General features: G+C 25.9%; 1 protein-coding gene across 1 annotated transcript; it reads right to left on the bottom strand.

Annotated features, from left to right (window-relative positions):
* Positions 1-2,503: 2,503 nt before the first annotated feature.
* LOC107003328 (dof zinc finger protein DOF2.1-like) lies at positions 2,504-4,707 on the bottom strand. The gene is made up of 2 exons (XM_015201643.2): positions 4,517-4,707; positions 2,504-3,546 (listed from the first exon to the last, which is right to left on the bottom strand). Exons 1-2 carry the CDS (start codon positions 4,541-4,543, stop codon positions 2,713-2,715), a joined length of 861 nt encoding a protein of 286 aa, XP_015057129.1. The 5' UTR covers positions 4,544-4,707; the 3' UTR covers positions 2,504-2,712.
* Positions 4,708-13,349: the final 8,642 nt, after the last annotated feature.

The following is a 13,349-nucleotide window of genomic DNA, read 5'->3' as shown; positions in this document are numbered from 1 at the left end:
ATGGATCTTACTTCTTGTTTTTTTTTTCAATTTGAAAAGGGAGTAAAGCACGACTACTGTAGATAAACTCATCAATAGTGAATAACAATGATTAGTAGTATGATAAAATCTGATAAAAAGTAATCTTCAAAAATTAGGATTGCTTTTTCGATTGGTTTAATTCGCCAATAGGCTGAATCAGACCGTCGATTCCAGATCACTGCTTGATTAACTATGTCAGAAGCGTTTAAGTTTTCAATCCTACAGAAAGTAAAGGTGGACATTGTCCTTTTGAAAGGTGAGACCTATCAAGTTTTCACTTGATTAATTTCATCCAAATTGGCAGTTGGCAAGTAGCATGCATCTTCGAAAAATATTTAATTCCTCCGTTTTAAAAAGGATGATAGTTTGATTTGAAACGGAGTGAGAAAAAAAAAGACCTTTTTAATTTTGTAATTCTAAATTAAAGTTATATCAAATGTATCAAAATATCCTTTAATCTTGTGGTCTTAAACATGCCACGTGAAAAATTAATGTTAAAGTGTTGCCAAAAAATGAAAAAGGATATTTTTTTTTAAACAGACTAAATAGGAAATAGAAACATTACCTTTTAAATAGAGGGGAGTAATATTTTTATAGATATTTTATTTGAGTCAGTCAAAAAAATAGATACTTTTTCGTAGGGTAAATATTAGGAAACTTCCTAGTTCATAACATTGAAAATTATTTTTTCATCACATATTTTTCTGTTGAATTGATTTAATAAAAAATAATATTTTTATAGTATAGATTTCTCACTAATTCGTGAGATTTTTTTTTTTGTTTCTAATATATATATATATATGTTGAACCATTAAATCGAATTATATAAATAAAACAAGTTCATTTTATTAGTATTAGTTTTGTAAGTTTAAAAACCACTTTATTTTAAGGTTCAAGCTTCTAAGACATGCTAAATATTCAATGACATGATATTCCAAATAAACTTAAAGTCGAAGAAATAATATAATAAGTTCAAAATTAGTGTCTAGGTAAGTGGTATTATACATATGTCTATCCCCTCACAACGACAAAAACAATTTTTAGCAAAATTAAATATTGATATTAAAAAGAATATTAAAATCTTTATCGGAATTAGTTAAGTGCCATTAAAACAAACATCAGCTAAAGCTTTAGAGACATATACAAAGAGTAACAATTACCACTAAAAATACATATTTAGCGACAATTAATTCACAATCATTTTTTGTTGTAGTACCTATAGGACTAATCTTATTCTATTTTTGTAGGATTAAAATATTATTTCGATAAAGCCTCAAATTTTGAGTGTGTTATATTTTACGAGTCCAAATAATAGGAATTCTGCAGATTAAGGACTTTCTTTTTTTTTGCTTTCTTTCATCAAACTTAGTACAAAGAAATCTCAGATCTAAAATAGACCAAAAGCCCTTTAATATCATTTCTAATTAAGGAACCATATTGTGATATGCGTCAATAAGGTGCGGAAAACGATAAAATCGAGAGATATATTTAACATTAAAAAAATTATATCAAATTGTCCAAAAGCAAACTCCCAATTGTCAATATCAGACACACATATATATATATATATATATATATATAAAATAATACGATATACCATATATATATATATATATACATATATAAAATAAAATATTATAAAACCTGTCACGCCCAAATCTTGAAGTAAGATTTGGTCTGGCAAATAGATGAAAATCTATTATGAAAATTGTGTCTTTAATTATTATTTAATTATTCCTCCATAATATTCCCATTCAGTTATAAATAATCATCGGATCTTACCTTAAAATAATAAATAATCATGATAGAATATCTTGAAAACAAGCTACTATTTCATTTTAATATTTATATTTTATTTGCAGACAAAGTACAACAGTCCCAGCTTGTATGTCAAACATGGTGTTCATAAATCCAACTCTGAATCATCAATTTGATATGGTTTTCGAAATTTTGAGTTTTGAGTTTAAATTCTGAAAATTAAAAACAAAGCTTTATGATAGCATTATCTTCAAAAATATGTCATGTAATATATGATTTTAATTGAGTTAAATTTTACTTTGGATATTAAACATCAAACAGAAAATTAAAAAAATAGTATATTTATTGCTTAGATAAATGAGTGTTAGTTACATTGAATAAGATTTTTATGATAAAAAAATAGGAAACTTTTATTATACACTTAATTTGTTTCAAAATTTGTTATCTTAAATATATTTTAACATCTTTATATATATAAGGGGCCGTTTGATGATTCAAAATCATGTTATTTTTTGATAATATAATCAAATTATTTAAAATACATGATAAAGTTAATCTCAAAATTTTATAACAGATTAATCCTTAAAGTTATTATTATTATTATTATTATTATTATTATTATTATTATTATTATTCCAATAAGCCTAAGTTTAAAGTTTAAAGTTAAGTTTTTCTTTATGAAATATTATCATTTAAAAGGGGTAAAAAGAAAAATCCAATAGAATATAAGAAAACAAAAGAAAAGTTTCATTAATTTGTTAATCAATATTAGACAAACAAACTAAAAAGATACACAACCCATGAAACCAAAAAAAAAAAGAAAAAACAACATAATAATCTTAGATATTTAAATTAAAAATTAAAACTGTCTAATCTATGAATTAATAATCAAAATACTACCTCTCTTTTCTTCTTCTTCTTCTAATTAAACACCTACATTAAAGGGCTATTAATAAGTCCATGCCAATTAGAAGAACCTCCAAATCCATTCCAACTTTGTTTGTTTGTTGAATATTCAAAATCATTTGTATTCATGTTGTTAACATGATGATCTCCATTCATTTGTTGCCATGGAAATCCCCACAAGACTTTGTTGTTGTTATTCAGGTTATTCAGGTCATGACCTTCTGTTGATCGTGCCACGTTGCACATCTCTTGCTTCATCGTTGTTGTCATCATTGTATCATAACTCAATCCCATTTCTCCATTCTCTACCAATTGCCCCATGTTCGCGTAATTATACATGTTGTGTTGAAACAATCCATGATGATTTGGAGGATTTTCGAGAAATCCACCTCTTAGTGCATCTACAAAGGTGGTACTAGTGTTATTGTTGTTAGTATTGAACATCATTGACATGTTGTTGCTGTTGGTATCCTGTTCTTGATCGATCTCTAAAAGCGCATTTGTCTGATTCTGGAGCCTGGCGAATGCTAGGCTCAAATCAGTTGAGGAATTACTGATGTTAGGGCTAATGTTATCTTGACTTGATCGCTTTGCTGATGATGTTTTTTTGTTTTTTCTACAACCACCACCAACTGGAACATTTCTCAGCGTACCACCTTTAGTCCAGTACCTTCTGCAAGATTTGCAGAAGTATCGCGGTTGAGTCAGACTGTAATTGTTATAGTAACAGAATTTCGTGTTGGCAGAGTCACATCTTGGACATTTCTGAGGTTGTTGCTCTGCTGCAGGCCTTGGCTTCTTTTGATCTTGATCTGGTTTTGTGCAAACCAACATGCTTTCTAGTGTTTGTGAAGACATTTCCTGGAGGGCACAAATCAAGAAAACGTAAGATTTAGAACTTAAATGTGAGTATGCCTTAAAAGCAAACACAAAATTTATCATCAAGTCACGAGGAGTTCGAGTTATGAAAGCAATACTAATGCATCACACCCAATGGGGTGCATTTATAAGGAGTCCACTCATTTCATTAATCACTGATGTGGGACTTTTGTCATTCTTTAACACCCCACCTCACGCCCAGTGCTTAGCATATGGTGCGTGGGCAATTTTAATTTTGGGGGTCCCAACATCGGGTGAGACGGGTCCTGCTCTGATACCATGTTAAAATTAGGTCTTAAGCCTAACTCACACCCCAAAAGCTAGCTCAAAGGAAGGAGGATTGTCCAAGCCTTGTAAGGAGTCCACCCATCTCATTAATCACCGATGTGAGACTTTTGTCATTCTTTAACAGTGCAGCCTTTTTTTGAACGTAGTGGGAACGTGAAATGTATGATGATGCTCTGAGTTATTCTTTTAGATTAGAACTTAACTCAACCACTCACATTATTGATTTCAACTCCAGATAATTAAAAAATCATAAAATCATTCAATTTATGATGAATTTTCACAATACACCATACTAACTCAAATTATCAATTGATAAGAGTAAATAAAATTCAAAGTACCTAAACAAAAGTTGCTTAAACTCATTGACAAAATTTGCTAAACCTAAATGTTATTTATATGTACCAAATTTGCTAAACCTAAACATGAGTACACTCTCTAGATTTCCTTTCTTCTTTTTTTTTTTTAAAAAATTCTCTTGTATTTTAAGCAAAACATCAGTCAACTAGTTGTTTTTTTTTTTTTTTTGCAAAAGGGAAAAAAATTAACAAATTGTGCAAAAAAAAAAAGGGGGGGGGGGAACATGAACACAAAAAAGAGTAAGAAAAAAGAAAAATCAAAGATTAGAAGATCCCAAAATAACAAATACTATTAATATTATATTTACCTGCTGCTGATGATCCATTATGCACATTAATCAGCTGTATATAGTTAGCAACTCAATTTGTAATTTTTTTTTTCAGTTTCTAGATATTTTTGAAACCAAAATTAATGTATAAAAGTTAGAAGAGAAGTAGAAGAGATTGGAAGATATGAATAGAGAGAAGAATTAGTAGTGCAAAAGCATTAAGATAAGAAAAAAAACTTTCATGTGTATATATAGAAGAAAATAAAAGGAGGGGGGGGGGGAGGGTTTGTATAGTACATGTTAGTTCGATAAAAATATGGATTGTGGTGCGGGAGAGAGAAAAAACGAATGATGTAATGATAACAAGAGGATGTACGAGAAATGTGTGCATTTATCGAGGCATTTTATCATACACATAAAGTTAATAGTAATATAAACAAAAAAAAAAGATAATGGAAATTTCTGGTGAGCGTAACGAAAATATCCGTTCGTATTAAGCTTAATTAAATTTAAATTTATGTGTATTACTTAATATTCAAGAGTGAAGTGATATTCCTAATAAAATTTTATGAGATAAAGTCCTAAAAATACTAAATTGATCTAAAATAGTTTTTAAAAATTCAAAAACAGATTAATTTCAAAATCAAACATATATTTAAAGATTTTAAGTTTTCAATTTATGATTACTATAGTTTACTATGTAATATGTAATTATATAAAAAAAATTTATGTTATTTTTTTTATTTATTATATATGATATTTATATTAAAGTTTGACTAGACTGAAATTTATGTCATGCAAGGCCTTATTCATGAAAAAAAATGCTTTCTATAAATTTTTTATATATTTAAAATTTTAATTTAGCTAAAAATTTTATTTACTATTCATTCAACTAGGAATAGTGGGACCCTCTTTATGTTTGTGGGACCCATTCATGTGTGAAAATGCAACTATACATACAGTGGGGCCTATATAATTGCCCAATTCTTTGTTGTCCCCACTTAAACACTATAAAAATCTATTTATGCACCAATTTCGATGTATCGATATTCATATTAAAATTTGATTAAATTTAAGTTTTTATATATCAAGCTTGAAATAACAATATTATTAAAGAAAAATGAATGGCTAAAGGTTAGATCTGATTTTGAAACTTTTAATTTAAAGTAGAGAAATTTTAATCGTCGCATCACAATTTAATTAAATATTTAGTGACTCTTTTGTCCTGTTTGAAAGCTCATGAGCCATGACCTTATGTTTGCTCATGTCATTTTTCTGTTAGGCTAAGAATAATTTTAACAGCAAAATTTAATTTACATGCTAACTACAAAGGTTTCTTGCACTCTACTTCTCTATATATCATACAAATTTTGGTTGTATATAGTTTTGGATTATGGTGCGTTTTCTTTTTTTATTCGGTATTCAATATTTAATTATAAAATTTTGAAAAGCAAACAGCAAATCGAAGATAATACAATATGATAAATGTATTTTCTTTGATATAGAAATTAGATTAAACAATAACGTACTTTATATTTTTCCCTCTACCTCAGATTCTCAGGTTGTTTCACGATACCCTCTATAGCCTAGCATGCATTAATTTTTATGCTCGATAATATCTGTTGTGAAATTTTTATCAATTATCCTCTTTTGAGATAATGAAATATACTAGTAATAAATGTTCTTCTTTTATTTTATTTTAATTATAAGATTTCTTAGATCATAATCTAAAAAGTTCTTTCGAAAAAAGTCTAAAGTTATGAAAATAGGTTTAATTGTCTAAATTTTTATATGTTATTGCAATCTATTGTTTCATATTTCAAACCCTAAAACTTTTTGAAATGACACTTATCATCCTACTACAATTTTTAGAATTACATTTAAGTACACTTATTATATTCTTAAATATCTCAGTCCAAAGACTTTTATTTAATAGTTCAAATCAATTATTTACCAAATCTAAGGAAAGTATATTTTGTCATTTAAATGATATTATGATGATCATAAAGTTTAAAAAGACCTAAAAATCAAGAATTCTTTTTTCAATTTAAAAAGTAATTAAAGAAAATAAAATTGATAGTATTTTTTTTTCTCAGAAAGATAGAATAATATTTTGGCTCTAAACAATTGATCACTCAAAAAGGTAAAAATAATTAAAAAGCAAAGAATTCTATTTTTTTGTGTTGTTATTTGTTAATTTAAAAATTCTCCCAAAAGGTAAAAAGAATTAAAAAAAAAAACCAAGAAATCTATTTTTTGGGGTTAATTTAAAAATAAATAAAATCATTTTGTATTTATCCTTTTTTGGGTGTTAAATAGACAGATTCCACATGTCGCTTCAAGAGAAAAAAAAAGTCTAGATTTTTCTTCTAACTTCTGTTTATATGATTTAAAATTGCCCTCCAATTGAAATTTCGTTAAAAAATCATTGAAAAAAATTTCGATGACATTGAATTAATAATTCAATGCATGATAAAATCAGTTCAATTTCAAATAATATAAAAGTAAATTATTTATTTTTACCTTGAAATGAATTTTGATTTGTATTTATTTTCTAGGGTAAAACCCTAAAATCATCAAATTATGATTAAATTTGAATCGATAACTTGCGTCTTACCATAACGGTACTAAAAAAAAGTTAGAAAAAGAAAAGACTTGTTGACTAAATAATGGTGTTCCATGAAAAACAATATAATGTTAATAATGTTTGTAGTTGAAGATTGGTAATTGAAAGGGACAAATAATGATCATAAAAATAGGCAAAGTTGGCCACATTTGGCCAGGCAATTTACATTAGATAATAGACGCGGAATTAGAATTCAAACTTTATAAATTTTAAATTTAAAAAATATTAATATTAAGTGTTTGTTATTGAAGTCGTAATCAAATATAAAATATAAATTTTGAGCCACTGTTATTAAGTTTAGCCAATCTCATATCAATCTTTGGCTTCACTCTTAATTTTGAAATATCGATTAATTTAAATTCATACTTTATAAATATAGAGAAAAATGTTTCCCACCAAAATTTAAACAAATATTCTTCCAAATGATTATACACGACCATTTATTGGATAAATTAAAATAATCTTTGTTTTATATTTGCACATTTAATATCGATTTATACAATTTATGATATGATTAATTTAAATTTATTTTAAAAAAATAATCTTAAAAAATAAAACACTTTATACTAAATATAATTTCATATTCAGAAAATATCTATTTTAAAATCTAACTAATTTGAACTTATTATTTATTATAATTTTAATAGATATTTTATATCTAATCAATCATATAAAATATACTGAATTTTGATGAACTTAATATCGTTATATTGTAATTATTACTATAAAATATAAATTTAAAATCTTTGATTAAAATTGAATCGAGTACTTAAATTCCACTAGAATATTTTTTTTTATGGTATAAGGTGTTGTCATTATAACACTACATACATAATTCATTTGTTCTATTATGTGCCACATTGCATTATACAAGTTTGTGCTTGAAGAAAACGAAATGACAAAAAATTATATATAAAAAAAAAAAACCGAAAGGACAAGTATATATTTTCCTTCGTCTCAAAATAAGTATTTCTTTTTTTTTTTGTCTCGAAAAAAATATAACTTTAGGAATTCAAGCAAAAAAACTACTCGTACATATTTTTTTAACTATACCCTTATATTTCATCTTTTATATATTATATTTATTAATTTTTTAATAAATATAACTTTTATAAAAATGACATTTTTTTTGAAACGGAGAATGCGACGTGAACAATAATTATTTACTGTCCTACTTCTGTCTTCATCATCAAATTATGCTACCTTATCTCATATGGACATTTCTTTTTCTTAAAGTTTTCTTTTATTACCTTTTTTTTATGTAAATATTTTTGGTAATTTAGTACTCCATCAAACGAAAATATGTTTTTATTTTTAATTTATGTGTTATAGTTTGAATTAATATAAATATTAAGAAAATTATGAAATGCAATTATGATTGAATGGATAAGATAATAAAGTGGAGGTGGTTGTTAATATAAAATTAACCAGTTAAATTAATTATGCTTAATATATATAAATCTAAGAAGAAGATTTACATGACAATTAATTAAGCTTAATGAAAATGTTAATGGTGGTTGTTGAAGGGAACTTATAAAATGAATTAATTTTAATGACTTTCTTATCCATTAAGATAGAAAATGAAGAGCACATGCAATCCACTAATATACAAGAAGGGAATAATTAATTAACTTTCCTTTTCCTCTTTTTTTTCAAATATTACCTAATTTAGAACCTAGATTTTTTTCGTCTCAAATTATTTATGGTATTTTATATTAAAAAAAGAGACTCGGATAGTTATCGACATTTATATCATTCATTAAATTTTTAACTCATCTATATTATTTTTATGAAAAAAAGCTTATATATGTTATCCATTAGAAAATGAATTGGAGTACTTAACTAGTAAAGAAAAATATAAAATAATAAATACATCTTAATTTTTAAAACTAGACAAATAAAAATAGACATCATTTACTTTCAGTATAGAAAACAAGTAAAAATGGAAAAAAATTGTCTCTCTTTACTAAATATTTATTCTACTGAAGGATTGACAGTCTTCAAGAGAAAAATAACTAGTTAATCTTAAAAATTATGAAATTTTAAAAATAATCATAAATAATTTGAGACGAAAGAAAAATAATATTTGTCGTCTATCTAACTAAAACAACAAAAAATAATAATTCTAACCAGTCATTATCTCTCAAATAACATAATGATACAATTCATCATTTCATCAAAAGATCAATCAAAATCAATTATTGATCCCACCACTTTCTTTGATTATCTTTGGATCCTATGCAAATGGCTATATATTTTTGTTCCTATCTATTTTAGGACTACTAATAAAAACAACTAGGATAAAATAAATATGGGAAACTGTGTAGAAAAAGTATTCTAAAGGTGCATGAGAACTCAAACTTTGAATTTAAGAAAATATGAATAACACATTGAAAATGCATGACTCACTATTTATCAATTATTACATTATTCAACTAACCAAAGTATTGTGATGTAATTTCTCCTTTAATAGCACGTTTCGATTTTGAATTCAAGATCTTTAATAAAAGTTGTATAATTTGAACAATTGAGAAATATTTTTTTGATTCGTACTGAACATAACCTAACACTTTGTTTTGGATGGTTGTTATTTACTGTCATAATGTATTTTATCGTACTATATTATTTTAGTAAATATAATGCTTGGATAGATTGTATTTTTTTCATCATTACATAATGTTATGTATTTATAATTTGAATGATAAACTGTAAGTACGTGGTAGAGCTACAATGAAAATGCATAGTCAATGATAAAATAAATTATTAAATAATAAATAAAGATAAAAATGAGAACAAAATATTACAATAACAATGTGAGTACACACACCAAATCAATCGTTACAAAAGTTAATTTTTTCGTTATTATCTAACGATGAATTCAAACGATACATCATAATAATCAAATCAAAATCGTATTTAAACTAGGAATACAATACCATACAACATATAACAACAATCCAAATCCAAACAAGTTGCAATTCTTCCTCATCATAATCAACTCACAATTGACCTATCATTAACTTATTTCAATAAATTAATTGAGAATATTTCCATAATATCTTAGGAAAATTTCAAAAATTAATCTTGATGATTTTTTATTATTTATTTTTAAATTAACAACCCTCCACTTTTAGTGATGTACATATGAGAGAAATTAAAGTGAGACAAATAGTGGATGATGAAGTCACTATACCATAGGGATTAGTCAAGTTTTATAATAAGTTGACTGGTCAAATATTTTGCCTATTAGTCAAAATAAAACATAAATACTGACAAAAAAAGTAAAATGTGGGGACTGATTGTGGGAATGTTTAGAAAACTGAGCCTCATATTTGCAAATATAAAAATAATAGAAGGGGAGTACTAACAAAGAAAAGAATCTGCATGCATTTGCAATTTCTATTTTTATCTTTTCATAAAATTAGTAGTAAAAACTATAGTGTAAAAAAATAAATAATGTCATGTCATGTCATGCTCAGATTAGGCAGAAGGTTCTAATCACACATTATAAGATAATCAAATAAAGGATTTGCTTTGTGCTTTGAGCTCATTGGCCTTTGAAAATGTTTTAATTACATTTTTATTTTTATCTACTTTCATAGATCGGAATATTTTGATTTATCGCGAACATAATGAGAGAGGATCGACCAACATTTCAATTCCTAAGAGTGGATTTGTCGAGATGACCCTAAATTGGGGTGGGAGAGACGAGATTAGCATCTAACGTGTAGTATATATATATAAAGTGAATCCTTCTAAGTTCAACAAGTTTTTCCGCTAGTTAGGGTGGCAATAGGACATGTGTGGGATAGGTGAGAGCGAGTTGAACTTATCCCAAGAAAAATAGAATTGTAATATCCGATCACTTAGTCCTGTTTATTTTCTCGATATTTTCTAGCATTTTTAATGTGTACCTAATTAAGACAAAATCTACGTCGCCCCGTTGCGATCCTAATAGTCATTTCTATTCAATATATATATAGTTTGTTGAAGGAGCAAATCATGGTAGGTTGTTTCAACACAAAGTCTTGTATTATATAAATATTCCAACCTTATTTGACAAGCTAAATTTGTAATTGATTGATCTAATTGGATGCATTGAAAATTTTACCCCTTTATTTTTCAAAACAAAACCATCATTACCATCTTTAATTAATTAATATTATTTGTGTTCACATCACAAGAAAGTAACCTAATATTGCATGTGTCTTAAGACTAATTAGTAAACTATATAAATCTCAAATTAAACATATTTATGATTTCAAAAATCACATGTATGACTAAAATTATGTTAAAAGACAAAATGTAATCATAATTTGTCCACATGTTAGGTAATGTACTAATTAATAACAACACATCCATGGGAAATCAAGTGTCTGACTAGGAAATTAAACCATGACACTCTTTTTAGTCCTAATTAATCAATAAATAGTAATTTATAAGAATAATTTCATAAACCTTTCTTTTAATTTCGCTCTATAACATTTACTTTTTTTTTAGTTTACGATTTCACATTCATTTTTTTAATTTTATGTTATAAAGCAAAATCTCGAAAGAGGTCTCTGGAATTATTTCAAATTTATAAGATATCTGTAAATTAAGAGTTGTGGTGGAATAATAATATTTCTTCATTTTCAATTAAAATTTAGAGATTTCGAATTCAAATTTTATTGAGGGATAAGTATGTCATTGCTTTTTTCTTTTTTAAATGACATTAATTACCTTTTAATATGAAACTTTTCAAAAATTCTAAATTTAAATGTGATATTTGGTGTAAATATGAGACACAAAATAATAAATTAAATTCAAATATCACTATCATGTTGATTGCTTTTTTGTTAAACATGAACATTTGGAAAAAAAAATTAATGTTAGGCAATTCCTTGACATGTGTTTGACTAATAATTAGTGGTTAGTTAAATTTGTCTGTCTATGGTCTCATCACTTAATTCTAAAGTTTCAAGGTTTAATACTACAATATAATTGGTGTAGTATTTTTAGCTAATCATATGTTATTACTTATTCCCTCAGTTCGGTATTATTTGTCATGATTTCTATTTTTAGAGTTAAATTATATAAATTTTGATCAGCATTTTAAGATGCATTATTTCATCATATTAATATGCAGAAAATTGCAATTTATAGTACTTTTCATATAGTTTTAGAATATCTAATTTTTTTATTTAAAATATCGAATTAATGTGATCTAATTTAACTTTAAAAATTAATCAAACCGACTTTCGAAAAACGCAACATGACAAATAATTCCGAACAGAGAGAGTATTATGTTTTTCTATTTAGCGTTCCTTGAAAATGATATATATATATATATATATATATATATATTGACAATTTTAAGTGATATTTCATATTTATTTCATTTTTACTATTCTATATCATATTTTATCCTTATTTTTATCGTATCTTTTATTTCAACTTCATTTCTCATATTATTTATCTGAATTATGTAACAATTAAAACGTAATATTTTCTTATTTACATATTAAATACAAGAAAATGAAAAACCATCTGACTTATTTTCTTGCTACTAAACTCACTTTAACCATTATTTCCAAGTTTGAGACTTCGAAAATTATAAAAATTCTCTCATGAATTTAAACTTGATTGCGTCTTACTATAAATATCGAATATTATATTAAATTAATTATTTTTAAAAAAGCGAAAACATTAGTTAGTGGATGGTCGGCAAATGTAGACCCTACGTGTGTTTGTAATACTAAAACGACACGTGGCATATAAAAATGCTGCTAGCTGATGAATTATTCCATCATCATTCCCCTTAGTGGATTATTGGCCCTACCTTAAATTCTCCTTCTTCAAGTAAGGTATAATTCCTCATTTCAACAAGGGGCCCTCTACGATCTCGTAGTTTGAGCCGGTCGAATCGAATATGAATAATTTAAAAATATATATATGAATTTATGGTAATATTGATGATATAAGTATCGTTAAATGTTATTTTTGTTAATGTAAATAATATGAATAGAAGTTAGTGATACTGATGTCTGATAGTAGCGATTAATAATAGTGGATGATAATATAGTGACATCTAATATATAGTGGTGATGAGTTTATATATGGTTAGTAATAGTGACGATAGAATATAGAATTATTTAATATATATGATGATCGTAACTAAAGATAATAATTATAAAATTCGTCTAAATTGACGGTAGTTAACGATGAAGAGCAACGATCGACGGATTGTTGTGGGGGGGGGGGGGG

Source organism: Solanum pennellii, chromosome 11, assembly GCF_001406875.1.
Source record: "Solanum pennellii chromosome 11, SPENNV200".
Classification (NCBI taxonomy): Eukaryota; Viridiplantae; Streptophyta; class Magnoliopsida; order Solanales; family Solanaceae; genus Solanum; species Solanum pennellii.
Note: the sequence above shows the minus strand (reverse complement) of the source record. Positions and strands in the feature narration are given on the sequence as shown.

Coding starts and splice junctions, on each gene's coding strand:
- LOC107003328 (XM_015201643.2), bottom strand. CDS start 4,543: ATGTGCATAATGGATCATCAGCAGCAG. Junction 3,547..4,516: donor TAATGGATCATCAGCAGCAG/GTAAATATAATA, acceptor TGTGCCCTCCAG/GAAATGTCTTCACAAACACT.